The sequence below is a fragment of the Botrytis byssoidea genome, assembly GCF_014898295.1.
Source record: "Botrytis byssoidea strain MUCL 94 chromosome Unknown BBYS_004, whole genome shotgun sequence".
Lineage (NCBI taxonomy): Eukaryota > Fungi > Ascomycota > Leotiomycetes > Helotiales > Sclerotiniaceae > Botrytis > Botrytis byssoidea.
The window spans coordinates 977,353-989,954 of record NW_024065845.1 but is presented as its reverse complement, the minus strand read 5'-3'; the positions used below and the strand labels follow the sequence as shown (position 1 = coordinate 989,954).

The 12,602-nt window shown below is 45.9% G+C and overlaps 2 protein-coding genes across 2 annotated transcripts; both read right to left on the bottom strand.

The window, feature by feature from the left end:
• Positions 1–2,600: 2,600 nt before the first annotated feature.
• On the bottom strand, positions 2,601–3,721 carry EAE97_002397 (uncharacterized protein; the record flags this gene model as incomplete). The annotated part of the gene is made up of 2 exons (XM_038872908.1): positions 2,601–2,661; positions 2,721–3,721. The coding sequence occupies 2 exons, from the start codon at positions 3,719–3,721 to the stop codon at positions 2,601–2,603; spliced, it is 1,062 nt and encodes a 353-aa protein (XP_038736114.1).
• Positions 3,722–4,433: 712 nt separating this feature from the next.
• Positions 4,434–11,902, bottom strand: EAE97_002396 (uncharacterized protein; the record flags this gene model as incomplete). Its single annotated transcript, XM_038872907.1, has 3 exons — positions 4,434–4,651; positions 4,703–5,415; positions 5,475–11,902. The coding sequence occupies 3 exons, from the start codon at positions 11,900–11,902 to the stop codon at positions 4,434–4,436; spliced, it is 7,359 nt and encodes a 2,452-aa protein (XP_038736113.1).
• Between the last annotated feature and the right edge of the window lie 700 nt (positions 11,903–12,602).

Below are 12,602 nucleotides of genomic sequence, written 5' to 3'. Positions count from 1 at the left end.
TAGAGGACGTTTCGTTATGCATCTCATATATCGTCTCATTTTGCATTGCAGTATAAAGAGCTCGCCTTTTATGCCTTCGATGTGTACATGCTTTCTTTGATTATACATGCTACTTTCATACTTTCACCAAGTGGATAATTTTACGGTTTCTGTCATCGTAAAGTTTGGTGACAATGTTGTTGGGAAGTGCCAAATTACCATTTCTGTACTCTTATTGATTTCATATGACTGAGGACATTGTACCTACCCCACGATGATGCTAGTAATCTATTCATCTCAAAGAATGACAGAGGATCTACCCATGATGATTGAAGAACTTCTATCGAGATAGTGTGGCACAAAAGTGAGTTTCTATTCTATTCTACGAACTTGGCGCTGGCAGGATATACTTGCGTTTATGTATATTCATTCGTTTAATTTCTATCTCTAAGTATGTATTCTAGCCCTGCCAATAGTTCATCCTGTTATGCCCCAGAAATATTGAAAGGTTGAAGCTCATCACTTTTTTTCTATGGGGAAATAGCTTTGAAACTATGTCGTGTGCTTGTGGGAGGGATAGGTGTGTATAGACTTGTTGATGACGATTTACAAGTTAGATGATAAGACATCATATTCGTTTTCACGTCAATCATCGTGGCAGTTTGTCCCTCCGTGTGTCTCAAGTTTCGTGTTTTCATCCGAAACTCTATCTTTGGCTTGGTCATTTCTTTCAGTCATCCTTCGAGCCTCTGGTATCGTCTAAGTACGAGCGCATTGTTATGATATAGACCATGGAGCTCAAAATCTAGATATCAGTCTTCTCGCTCCCGTTGTCTCCCTAAGAGGATGATGAAGCAAGATTTCAGGTTAATGTTGGTAGTCCCAATGGTTTCATTGATATCGCCTTTCAACTGCTCAGGGCTATGGACGTCGGGTATTAATGGAAATATCGGGATGGAAACCGCTAAATGCAGTTCGATGGAAGCTTAGGTCTTGAGTTTTTAATATGAAAGCAATAGCCTTGAACAGAATCTATTCTACTTCATCAAATTAGACGCCATTGTGTACTTGGTCTTCCAAGTTGTTGGAATCTGCTAATCTCAATACTTTCTCAACTCCAGATATTTTCCTGTGGAGACAGAGATTTCATCTCAAGCGATCCATGTGTGTTGGATAGGATGATCACTCAGGGAGAAATTTGTAAGTGGATTATTCGAATAACGAATCGGACGTTGGAGATGTGTGAATAAGAACCAGTTAAGGGGGAAGGAGGACAAAGATGAAGAATGATTCTTATTTCGAATTTCCAAACTTATAATGCGTGTTTTTAATATCTCACGGTGGTACTTATAATCATCACATATATGATACCAACTATATGTATCTCTTCCAAGCGTGTATGAAACATCTGTATCTAGGTACCCTTTCCGAAGCTTAATCCCACCATCTACACATACTAGGTTCCTCACATCCCATCTCCCTCCATCACATGGTAAGATCATCATCATACAAAGTTCAAACCATCACACCCTCGATCTCACCTCATAACCCTGACCTACACATTCCTCCATAATATCCAGATCCCAGCATCCGCATCTAACCACCGTATGGCATGTTACTGAAGATTCATAATGAACATACCCTCAGTCTTTCTACAATTCCCAGATTCTTCGGATGCTTATCTCCTTGATGTTCACGCAGAATACAGCAAGAACCACATACATAATTCCTTTCTTTCAAACCAAATCATATGATATCATATCTCAATCCATCCATCAAGACTCCAGTACATAACACAACACCAGCTCAAATACACAGTCCAGCCTCCATCACCCCATTCACTTATCCTCCATTCCCAGATCCGACATGCTTCCTGGAATATAGGATTCGAACACACGAATTAAAATTTGAAAATCAGATAATCGATGGAATGAAATGGGATAGAAGGCCTTTTGCAAATATTCCCTCGATTGTCGCTACCTAGATATGTAAATTAAAGTATGTTTGTAGACCCCCCTCACCCCCCTTCCCCCTTTTGTATAAGCTCTCTAAATCCTCACATAGATACCTACCTACCTAGGTAGTGCGAGATAGGTTACTCACTATCCCCAGACAGCATAACTCATCTATCCATATACCTGGGTGTCATCCGATGGATGGATGGATGGATGGACGGAAAGATTTTCTTCAAGCGCATTGTCCTAGGGTACTGTAGGGTAAGAGATTTTCCGCTCAAATGTACTGGTATGTCGTCCATCGTAATCCAATCCATCTCTAGGGTTCTGGTCTCTATTACTTTTCGTGCAATGGTTTCGGTACTCTGCCATTACTTTTGTTGATAAGACCCCCGATGTAGAGGTATGAAAATGCGTATAAGCTAGGTCTTTTGGCGAGAAATATAGGATACATGCAAAAACATACACGACGTCACATATTCTTTTGCATCGATTGAAGCACATTTATTTATTGTTGGAAACTGCGTCTTCATCAAGTCATGTTTGCCTGCCATGACTATGTGGTGTGTATCTATTCATTTTCTCATGTAAGATGTAAAACGAAAGTCCGTCGAATCAACCAATTGCGCATCAAGGGAATCTGCTAAGTACTAATTGCAATGTCGTTTATTGAGGAGCACCGCGTCCAGCACCTGCACCTCTTCCTGCTCCACCTAAGTTCCTAGCCCTGTTGATGTTGTTAGAGATGAATCAGAAAGGGTGGGAATACAAGAAGAAAACACTTACATCTCAGCAATAGAAGGGTCGTTCATCAAACTTGAAAGATCGGGCATTCCACCTCCATTACTTCCAGCACCACCACCTCCACCAGCACCAAATTGATTGGCCATCTCGCGTATTCTAGGGTTGCTCATGAGATTGTTCAAAGCATCTGGGTTACTCATGAGGTTCTGAGCCATGCTTGCAAACATTGGATTGCTCATGATGGAGCTCAAATCTGGCATTCCACCTCCACCACCTCCAGCTCCACCACCGAACATACCCGCCAAACTAGCCAAATCTGGCATTCCACCTGCACCAGCACCGGGCGTGCCTCTCTCAGCAACCTCATCATCTTCTCCCGCAGCATCTAATTCCTGCACTCTCTTCTTCGCAGTCTCAAATCCCTTCTTCATCGCATCCGATCCTCCATTTCCTTCATACTCAATACCCTGCTCATAAGCCTCCATTGCACCCCTTGCGTCCCCCAATGCGAACTTTGCAAGTCCCAATCTCGACCACGCCTTAGTATATTTGGGGTCCGCATCAACCGCAGCCTCCGCATCAGCCTTTGCAGATTCGTGATCCTTTGACGCTGAATAGGCAGCCGCACGATTGCTTAAGAAGATTGGGTTGCCGGGGATAACAGCCAAAGCTTGCGAATACAAATCGATTGCCTTTTTATAATCCTTCTTAGCCATAGCTGCATTTCCTTGACTCTTCAAACCCTCTGCTTCTTTCTTTTCATCTGCGGTTGGTTCTTTGCCAGTGGGCTTCTCATCGGCGGGTTTGGGAGGAGCGGCGGCGGCTTGGGATTTTCTCAGACTCTCATAGACACTGTAGATTTGGAGGAGGTTTTGGGTATCTTTGGGAGTGCCATCTGTAGGGTCAACTTTGAATGATTCGGAAATGCAGTTCTGGGCGATTTCGATGGATTCGCGCTCTTCTTCGTTAAGGGTGCCGTCGGTGAGGGAGGTGGAGAGGAAATCAATGATGGAGAGGGCGAGACGTTGTTTGGTGGTCGCCATAGTGGGCAAACTGGAGTTACTTTTGGTTCGAAAACAAAGTTAGGAACAAGTTGATTCAGATATGCGTTTACAGGAATAAGTCTGTAGTTATCGATACGAACTTGTAAGAATTACGTGTTTATTGTTCGAGGCTTTGAGTCGATTTATATTACTATCAATGGAAGGTTCTGGTGATGGATCAATTTGGATGGTGGGGTAGCAGCTACTACGGTGAGTATACGAACCTAATATGCATTTGTTTTGTCTCTTCTGAATTAACATGCAATTGTAAATATCAAACGCTCCATCAACAATGCTACCAAATAAAATTCATTTCATATATTTATCAATCTCCAGATCACTTTGTTACATACTCATTGATGTCGTTATCTCAACTCTGATCTAATATACGAAAAGTGCCTGCTTCAAAGTTCTCTTCCGTTCTCCTCCAATGAGACTTTGAACCTGCTCAAGATTCAAAACGACAATGTTGAGTGGCATTGTTTGTGAAATCATTGCCTTGCAAGTTTTTTCACAGCTCTAAGTACTTCTTTGAAAGAAGGGTTGGGAACTAAGATCAAAAGAACATTTATAGTCTTCCTAAATCTGTTATAGTGATACAATTACAAAGCCTCTACACACAAACCAGACAAATCTAAGGCAAAGATTGTCTAGAGAACACCTCATCGTTACAATGATCCTGGTGCCCTACCAAACTTTTAATTGCTTCCGTTTATGATTTCTGGATAACCTCCAAGACAATCTCATCCACCGTCATGCCAGATAAAAGCCTCAAAACAGGTATATCAACCCCCAGCTCGGTCATCGTCCACGCCCGGATGTCAACGGCAACCAACGAATCCACCCCAAGGTCGATCAGAGCTGCATGCTCTGCAACAGGCTGATCAGATGGGAGATGGAGACATGTTCGGATCTTGGTGGTGACACCATCTAGAAAAGAATCAGTACAATTGCTAATCAGAAGAAACGGTGCCCACTTACCCCTGACGATTACTTCTGCTTCATCAGTAGATTTAGATTCTGATAATTGAATTCGAATCGAGGCATTGCCTGCTTTCTTTTCAACTCGATCATCCTGGTGCAACGGTTTCTGCTCCCAGTAGCGCGAGAACCGAATATTCTTCATCCAAGCCGCATTCTCCGCTTTATCAGTTGAGATTTTGGGAATTCCCGCTGTGACAACAGGCATGGAGTTGCACGGCAGTCGACCAGCCAAAATCCCTTCAGCAAATAAGGCGTGTAGCTGTCGCTCGCCCATGGGCAGACAGTATGCATCCAATCGTTCCATTTCCTGTGCCGAGTATGTTGATCGTTGTCGCTTCACATATCCAACATCTGTCATGCGGGAGATCTGGATCACTGAGCCAGCCAGCTTGCGCTGCCGCCGGCCCACGATCAGTGCCTCAGATGCTACATTAGCGGCAGTGTAGGCACTTTGCCCGAGATTACCTAGTGTGGCTAGAATTGAAGAGAAGGCGATGAAAAATAGCAAGGGTTGGTCGCCAACCAGATCATCTAGGTTCTGTAGACCCCGTACCTTGGGCTCGACGACCTGACTGAATTCTTCCGCAGTTGTTTTTTGGAAGAAATTCTCGCGCATCACCATTGCACCGCTGGCAATGCCATTGAGAGGGGGATGTTCGTTTGTGATGACGGTGTGTATCTCTTTCAAAGAGGCCAAACTGGTAACATCACTGGTACAGTTAGCTCTTGTGTCAAATACTAGAAGGAAGCAGGGAAATTAGTTACTTACCCTGCTAGAGGAACAATGTTGACTCCATCATTCCGATGTTTGTGGACCCAGTCAGTGGGCATGCGAACTTGTCGACTGGTAAGAACAATTGTTCGAGCACCGTGCAATACCATCCAGTCGCAAAGAGACTGTCCCAGATCTCCCGTCAATCCAACAAGCCAGTATGTCCGATCGGGGCGCAGAATATGCTGTGATATATCTATCGATTGATAATCAGCAAGTAGTGGGGTCGGGCACGACCAATTTACGATCGGGACGCTAGAAAACTCCTTGGGCTTGCGGTTGAGTAGCTCTGCGATGCTATACTCCGGAAGTTGGACGGTAAGATCTGATTCGATATACTTTCGAACAGCGTCATGAGCACTTGTAAGCAGCTCAGTCATGTCTTGTATTGGCTGAAGGGAAGGAATTGAAGATGTAGCCGTAATCGCCGAAGGAAACGTGAATTGCTGGCAATGGAGGGGCAGAGAGTCTAGCACTTTAGCCGCAGCATCCTTTTCTGAGAGATTAATGAAAGTGTCAATTCCTTTGGGCAGAGTTGATGTAATGAGTCGTTTTGGAGCCTGTGGATTACAGTATTGCCATAACGCTGTGGCCAAATCCTTCGTTCCAGTCACATAGTGTACTTGAAATTGTTTTGCATGCAAGTGGTATGACCAAAACTTTTCATAGGTCGCTGCAGCAGAGTCACCGGCATAAAGTAAAACACGATTTCTGGGGGGAATTCTATCGACAATGGACTTAATCAACAGGTGGGTAGCCAGAAGATCCAGGTATTGTGGGTGGGTGGAGGTCTCAAGATCAACAGGAATTGAAAGAGATATCGGGGCAGTTAGGATAGATGACAAGGTGTCAGAAGCGGCGACAATCACTTCTCCCGAAGAGATATCTACGCCCTGGTTAAGATAAACTGGAAAATTATGGGGAGGTATGGCTGCTAGTGCTGAGCGTGTCGTGCGAATGACACGAGAACTGCGTTGATAGGAGTGAAGGGGACCTTTCGCAACCATCATAAAGTCATTATTCTCCCACTTCAACTCAGTCTCATCTTCATCCACATGAACCGGAGTGGTGATCTTCCTCCTCCAGCTGTTCAACCGGTAGTTGGCCTTTTTCAGGGGTTGTAGACGTGGAACCAGGACCCGACTCATTGCATCAATAACCATCTCAGGTTCCATGGTCCAGAGTTCATCGTCATCGCGACCTTTCGCCAAACGTAGAAGATTATTTGCAATTAATGATGCCACCATGTCAGGTTTTGCTTCGTGACTCAGGTCAATCATCTGCAGACGCAAATGAGGCATTTCATGTAACAAAGAACGAGCCAAACCGGTGGACAGCCCAGATGATGCATTTCCACTTAAGTAATCATCCGTGACCCAAAGCATATGTAGAGCCGTTCCCAAAAGGTTTTGAAGCCCTCGCCATGCCTCTTCAGATGGTTGAATCTCCAGATGAGCCAAATTAAGTACGGTAGCTTTGGTTGGCAAAGGCATGCCATCCACTTCAGCCAGGGAATTAAAATGAGTAATGCGGCTCGCATGAGGAGCCAATAATTCCTTCAGGAGTTGCATGGTATCACGGGATGGAAAGTTGAGATCGGTGACAATGATCAAATCCTCCAGTACTGGCTCGCTTGATAAGAGTGGCTCACGGAGCAATTGAACCCGATCGTCAACTGCTTGAGAAACCATGACACTGATAGGCCATGTGATAGGATCCTTGAGCGGAGTGTGTGTGTCAACGCCGGAGAAGCCGGTGGTGGCTAGGGCCTCCTGCCATGCCTCCAGCGAGACGGTTGGTGAATATCGACGTCCCTCCTCTCGACCTGCCCACCAGCCGGTAAATCCTCCGAAAATCAAGCCCAAAGCCATTGGTCCATCTCCTAGGACCTCGGCAAGTACCAGAAAGCCGCCAGGTTTCAATAAGCGTCGGACTCGCCTTAAAGCATCACTAAGAGATGATGCCACATGCAGAACGGCGTATGCAACTACCAAGTCATAGGTACCTTCAATGAACCCTTGATCCATGGGATCTTGGTCGAGGTCGAAGGTCTTAAAATCCATAAGATCGGCGTACTTGGAGAATTGCTGTGCGGACTTCTCGAAGAAACCAACTGACACATCAGTGAATGTGTAGCGAGCAAGAGACGACCCTAATGCTGGTAGCACTGATCTTGTAGCACAACCGGTGCCCGCTCCAATCTCAAGTACATTCAAACCTCGATGGCGATGCGAGATCTGGGAGATAATTTCCCCTAGAGGTTCCTCAGCTGGGGCGCAGACCATGCTATTCTGGTACCAGTCGCTTAAAGCATCATCCGCCATGAAGCTTTGTAGCATTGTGGTATCTTTCCTGATGACTGGAGGAAGAACCTCGAACGCCATCTTGATCAATCGGAAATCAATATCTTCATCGGAGTATTGGCAACAAATCTGCTCAATCTCTTTTTCTGTGTCAGATAACCAAGATGGTGACGCATAAGGATGTTTTCCTACACGCACAGTTTCTTCAAGCCAATAGCAGTAGTCCAGGAAGGCGCCATGATGAGGTTCAATTTCGATTGTTCGGATCCTCTCGCCTGTCTTCTGATCGATAAATTTGTGGCCGATCTGTCGAAGATAATACAATGAAACTCTCTCCCATTCGAGAGTCTTTGTTAGAGTCTCAGGGGAAGCCCGGCGAGTTCCCAGCGCTAGTTCGCCGTTAGGCTCAGAAACTCCCCAAACTGTTTCTGAAAAGAGCACTAGGTCATTGTTCTCGGTAGCAGGCGACACAGGCATGGTGTTAAGTCCTTCCATCTGGATAATTCCTTGCCCAGAGGAGTTGAAAAGAGTGACATCCCCGCAAATACCGCTACTGTCGGCCTTGCGCAAAAAGCTGTCCACGCTGAATGTCCCTTCACGCCCCAGGCAGGAGAGAGAAAAGTCCAGGGTCACCTGATCAACAGATACTGGCATGTAAAGATTCCACATACTCCCATCGTGATGATCTGTAAAGGCAGAGAACAGAACCTGAATGGCATTGTCTAGTAAGGCTGGGTGAAGAACGTATTCATTGTCCGCCATATGATCCCAGTCAATCTCCGCGATCGATTGTCCCAGAGATCGACGAAGCCCGCGAACGCGTTGAAACAATTCTGTATATTCGTAGCCCAACTTGGCTAGATGGTCATATGCTTTGGTATGGTCAAGGTCCGTCATGGTAGAGGAGAAAGGAGCTCTACCAGGCAAGAGATCATCGACCGGGGAGCCCATCTCGAGCATAATGTCCATAGTGGCAGCAGTAGAAAATTTCCCGTCATCTTCCGTAGGAGGAATGTCAACACTCAACTTCGCCTGTATGACAGACTCCTCGTTCTGCGACATAATCATGGTGACAGTGATGTTGGCCCCTGAGGCTTCATCAATGCGAAGGGCTTTAAGAAACTTGACGTCCTTCAGAGTAATAATCTGAATGGATTGCCCGGTGGCAAACTGTCTACAAGCCTCCAAGGCCAATGCAATATAGCCCGTGGCAGGAAAAATGATTTGACCTTCTAGTGTATGACCACTGAGCCAGCTCAATTGGTCAACTCTCAGATCATTAGACCAACGATACGTTGTGCCAATGTCACCATCGCCAACCTTGTATCCTAGTAGACTATTGACACGTTTTTGAGACGTTTGCTGATTCCAAATGCCCTTCGTCGAGCTGATTGAAGGTGGTGGCAGCCAGAAGCTATTTCGATGGTCCCAGGGATAAGTTGGGAGGCCAACGAGTGATAGCTTTGTATTTTCTAAAGCTTCAAAGTGTGGAACTCTTGCACTTCCCAAATGTACCCACAAGTCCCCGACACATTCCGAAAATGCCACTAGATCAGTCTTGGCTCGGTTGAGAGTGCTAGAGTATGGAGGGGGATTTTTCCGCACAGTTGTTATCGTCTGCATGGCGGGACCCTTCAAAGCGGGATGAGGACCAACTTCTAGACAGAAGTTGATATCAGGTTGGAGGGATACCGCGTTCCGAATGGCATGATGGAACATTACTGGATTCACCAAGTTATCAACCCAGTAGGACGCTCCCAATTTGTCCGACCCTACAGAAGAAATTGATTCTCCTGATTGGACACTTGAGTACCAACAGGGGGCATCGCTCGAAGGGTTCAATACTCCAATTTGACATTCTTCAAGCGAAGCCTGATATGCCGAGGAGCATTTTGACATATGATGTGAGTGATATGCGGTTTCAACATTGAGCATTCGGTTGAAGATCTTGCGGCTCGCTAGCTGGGCTTGAGCCTCCTCTATGGCATCTGCATCACCGGAGAGAGTTACACTAGATGCAGAATTTATAGCCGCAAGGGATAACCTGCCCTGGAATTCGGTAGCTACCAACAATTCCTCTGCTTCATCCTGGGACAGTCCTGCGGCCAACATCCGACCCTCCTGATTAGATGATGATATGAATCGGGCTACATGTAGACCTCGATAAAACGCGATTCGGATAGCGTCAGCTGAGCGCAAAAAGCCGGCGAAATATGCTGCGGCAATTTCTCCAGATGAATGGCCAACGACTGCAGAGAATGAGATACCACAAAATTCCTGTAAAAGATGACCAAACATTAGTTGGATGGCTGTGCAGGCTGGCTGGCAAATCTCAGGAGAATTAATTCGTGATTCCTCAGGTGGCCGCTCCAACTCTCCTCGAAGACTCCATGTCGGGCGATCTCCTTCCGGAAGTGATTGCAAAGCCTCGTCTAAATCATCAAGGAAGACAATTAGGCTAGGATGAGCAGCCAAAAGCCCAACTCCCATTTGGGCCCATTGCGCACCCTGACCGGTGAAGATGCCAAGGATTTTTGATTCTTTCAGCGGGGATTGATATCCAATCACTCCTGGTTCCAGCGAATCCTTAAGAGCTTGTTGAAGAGCTGCGATCGAAGACGCGGGAAATCGAACACGAACTGGGAGAAGAGATCGACGGGATGCCAGCGTGGAAATCAGCTCGGTAGGATCAATGGATGGGTTTTCTTGTAGATATTTCTCATACTGTTTCAGCATCGAAATCAAAGATTGTTCTGAGGCAGCAGAAAACACATAAGGAAGGGAAGAACCACTTGTTGGTAGCGGAGATGTCTTTCGACATTCATTTTCAGCTCGTAGCGGAACAGACTCTAGGATGACATGGGCGTTGGTCCCTCCAAAACCAAAGCTATTGATGCTTACTCGACGGGGAGTATTGGATGCTATCGTGGGCCATGGCTGTACGCTAGTAGCCACGTTCATGTTGGTACAATATGGTGCGACCTTTTCATTCAATTGTTGAAATCCGAGATTTGGCGGAATAACGCCATGTTGTATGGCCAGAGATGCTTTCAATACTCCGGCTAGCCCGGCTGCTCCTTCTGTATGACCGATGACAGTTTTGATGCTGCCGACTAACATATGCGCCTCATCGGGCTGTGATGATGTGAGTGAGAAAGCCATGGCTAAAGCTTCAGCTTCCAAGGGATCCCCCGCTTGAGTGCCTGTACCGTGGGCCTCAATATATTGTGGTCGGTCGGAAGGTTTTGTGGGGTCTAACCCTGCTCGATGATAAACATCTCGAATGAGATTTGTCTGAGCAGATGCGCTTGGCAAGGTAATTCCACTAGTTCGTCCGTTATGGTTAACGCCAGTCTCTCGGATGACACATTGTATATTGTCACCATCTGCCAGAGCAAGTCGGAGCGGTTTTAATAGCATCGCGAGAATTCCTTCGCCCCTGGCATAGCCGTCGGCATTGGTATCCCACATTTTGCAGCTTCCTGTGGGGGAAAGCATTCCCATGTTGTTAAAACCGATAAATGGACGACCATCAAGGAGCAAATTGGCCCCTGCTGCCACAGCAAGAGTTGATGAGCCACTCCGCAACTGCTGTACTGCATGGTCTAAAGCTACCAGACTAGATGAGCAGGCAGTATCAACGGTAACTGAAGGCCCGTGCCAATCGAAGAAGTATGAAATTCGATTCGACGCCTTATTTGGGGCAGTACCGGTGATATGATATTTGGGGATGGCCATGTGATCTTGGCTGCTGAGTGAGAGATAGTCGTGAAACATCACTCCTGTATAGACCGCGGTATCAGAGCCGCGCAGTGTCTCCGCAGGAAGTCCTGCTTCCTCTAGAGCTTCATATACTGTCTCGAGCAATAGTCGGTGCTGGGGGTCCATTGCTTGTGCTTCCAATGGACTGAGACTGAAGAATGATGCATCAAATTCTCGCACATCTTGTGAGAGAAAATATCCTCGCGGCAAGGAATCATGGCGTGAGGAAGAAGTTCGATCTGGGGGGAACTCCTGAGAAACATCGTAAGGGGTTTGAAGAAGATTCCAAAGTTCGGAGGGAGATTGGCATCCTCCGGCTAGACGACAACCACTACCGATAATGGCAATGGGTTCATTCATACTGAATTGGAGAGATGTTGAAATCAATTGATCAGGACAAATGCGGGAATGTCCGTATATAAGGTATTTGATATGGTTGAAAATTGCCCAGTGAACTGGAACACACAGTATGGGATAATCCCATCTCAAGAACGACGTACGGTAAAACCCCGAATAGCATCATTTCATGTATTGATGCCTCGACAAGCATGTGACATGAGGAACTAGCATCATCGGCCCAAAATCCTATGCTAGTACTAAGCTTCAAGATACAATGAACAGCAGTAAACGCAGCCCACAATACCGGGGATCTAATTTCGATTGAAATCATATGAGATACCTAAAGCTGAAGCATCCCTAACAGATAGTATTTAGGATGATTGTGATTGACTCGCTTTTCTCCGACTATGTCGGTCGATGCATCGGAGGAATCCGATTTTGGATCGATTTGACCAATGAAATGTGCTTCTTTGATTAGCTAGTTCCCCTCTATACTGCAGGAGAAGGGGTTGGAAGGAGACGAACACGTACAACCCCTCCCTCCCGCTTTAGGCTATATTTCCTCATTAATTAAAATTTCAAGCTAGGTGAGGGCTACGTAGATCGCACTATAATTCAAATCGCTAAATCTCTATGCCAATAAATCTTGTACTTGATATACAACTTGCGAGTAATGTATAAGATCACAAACAAGGTTAAACAAATATTCACTAAGCTTGAA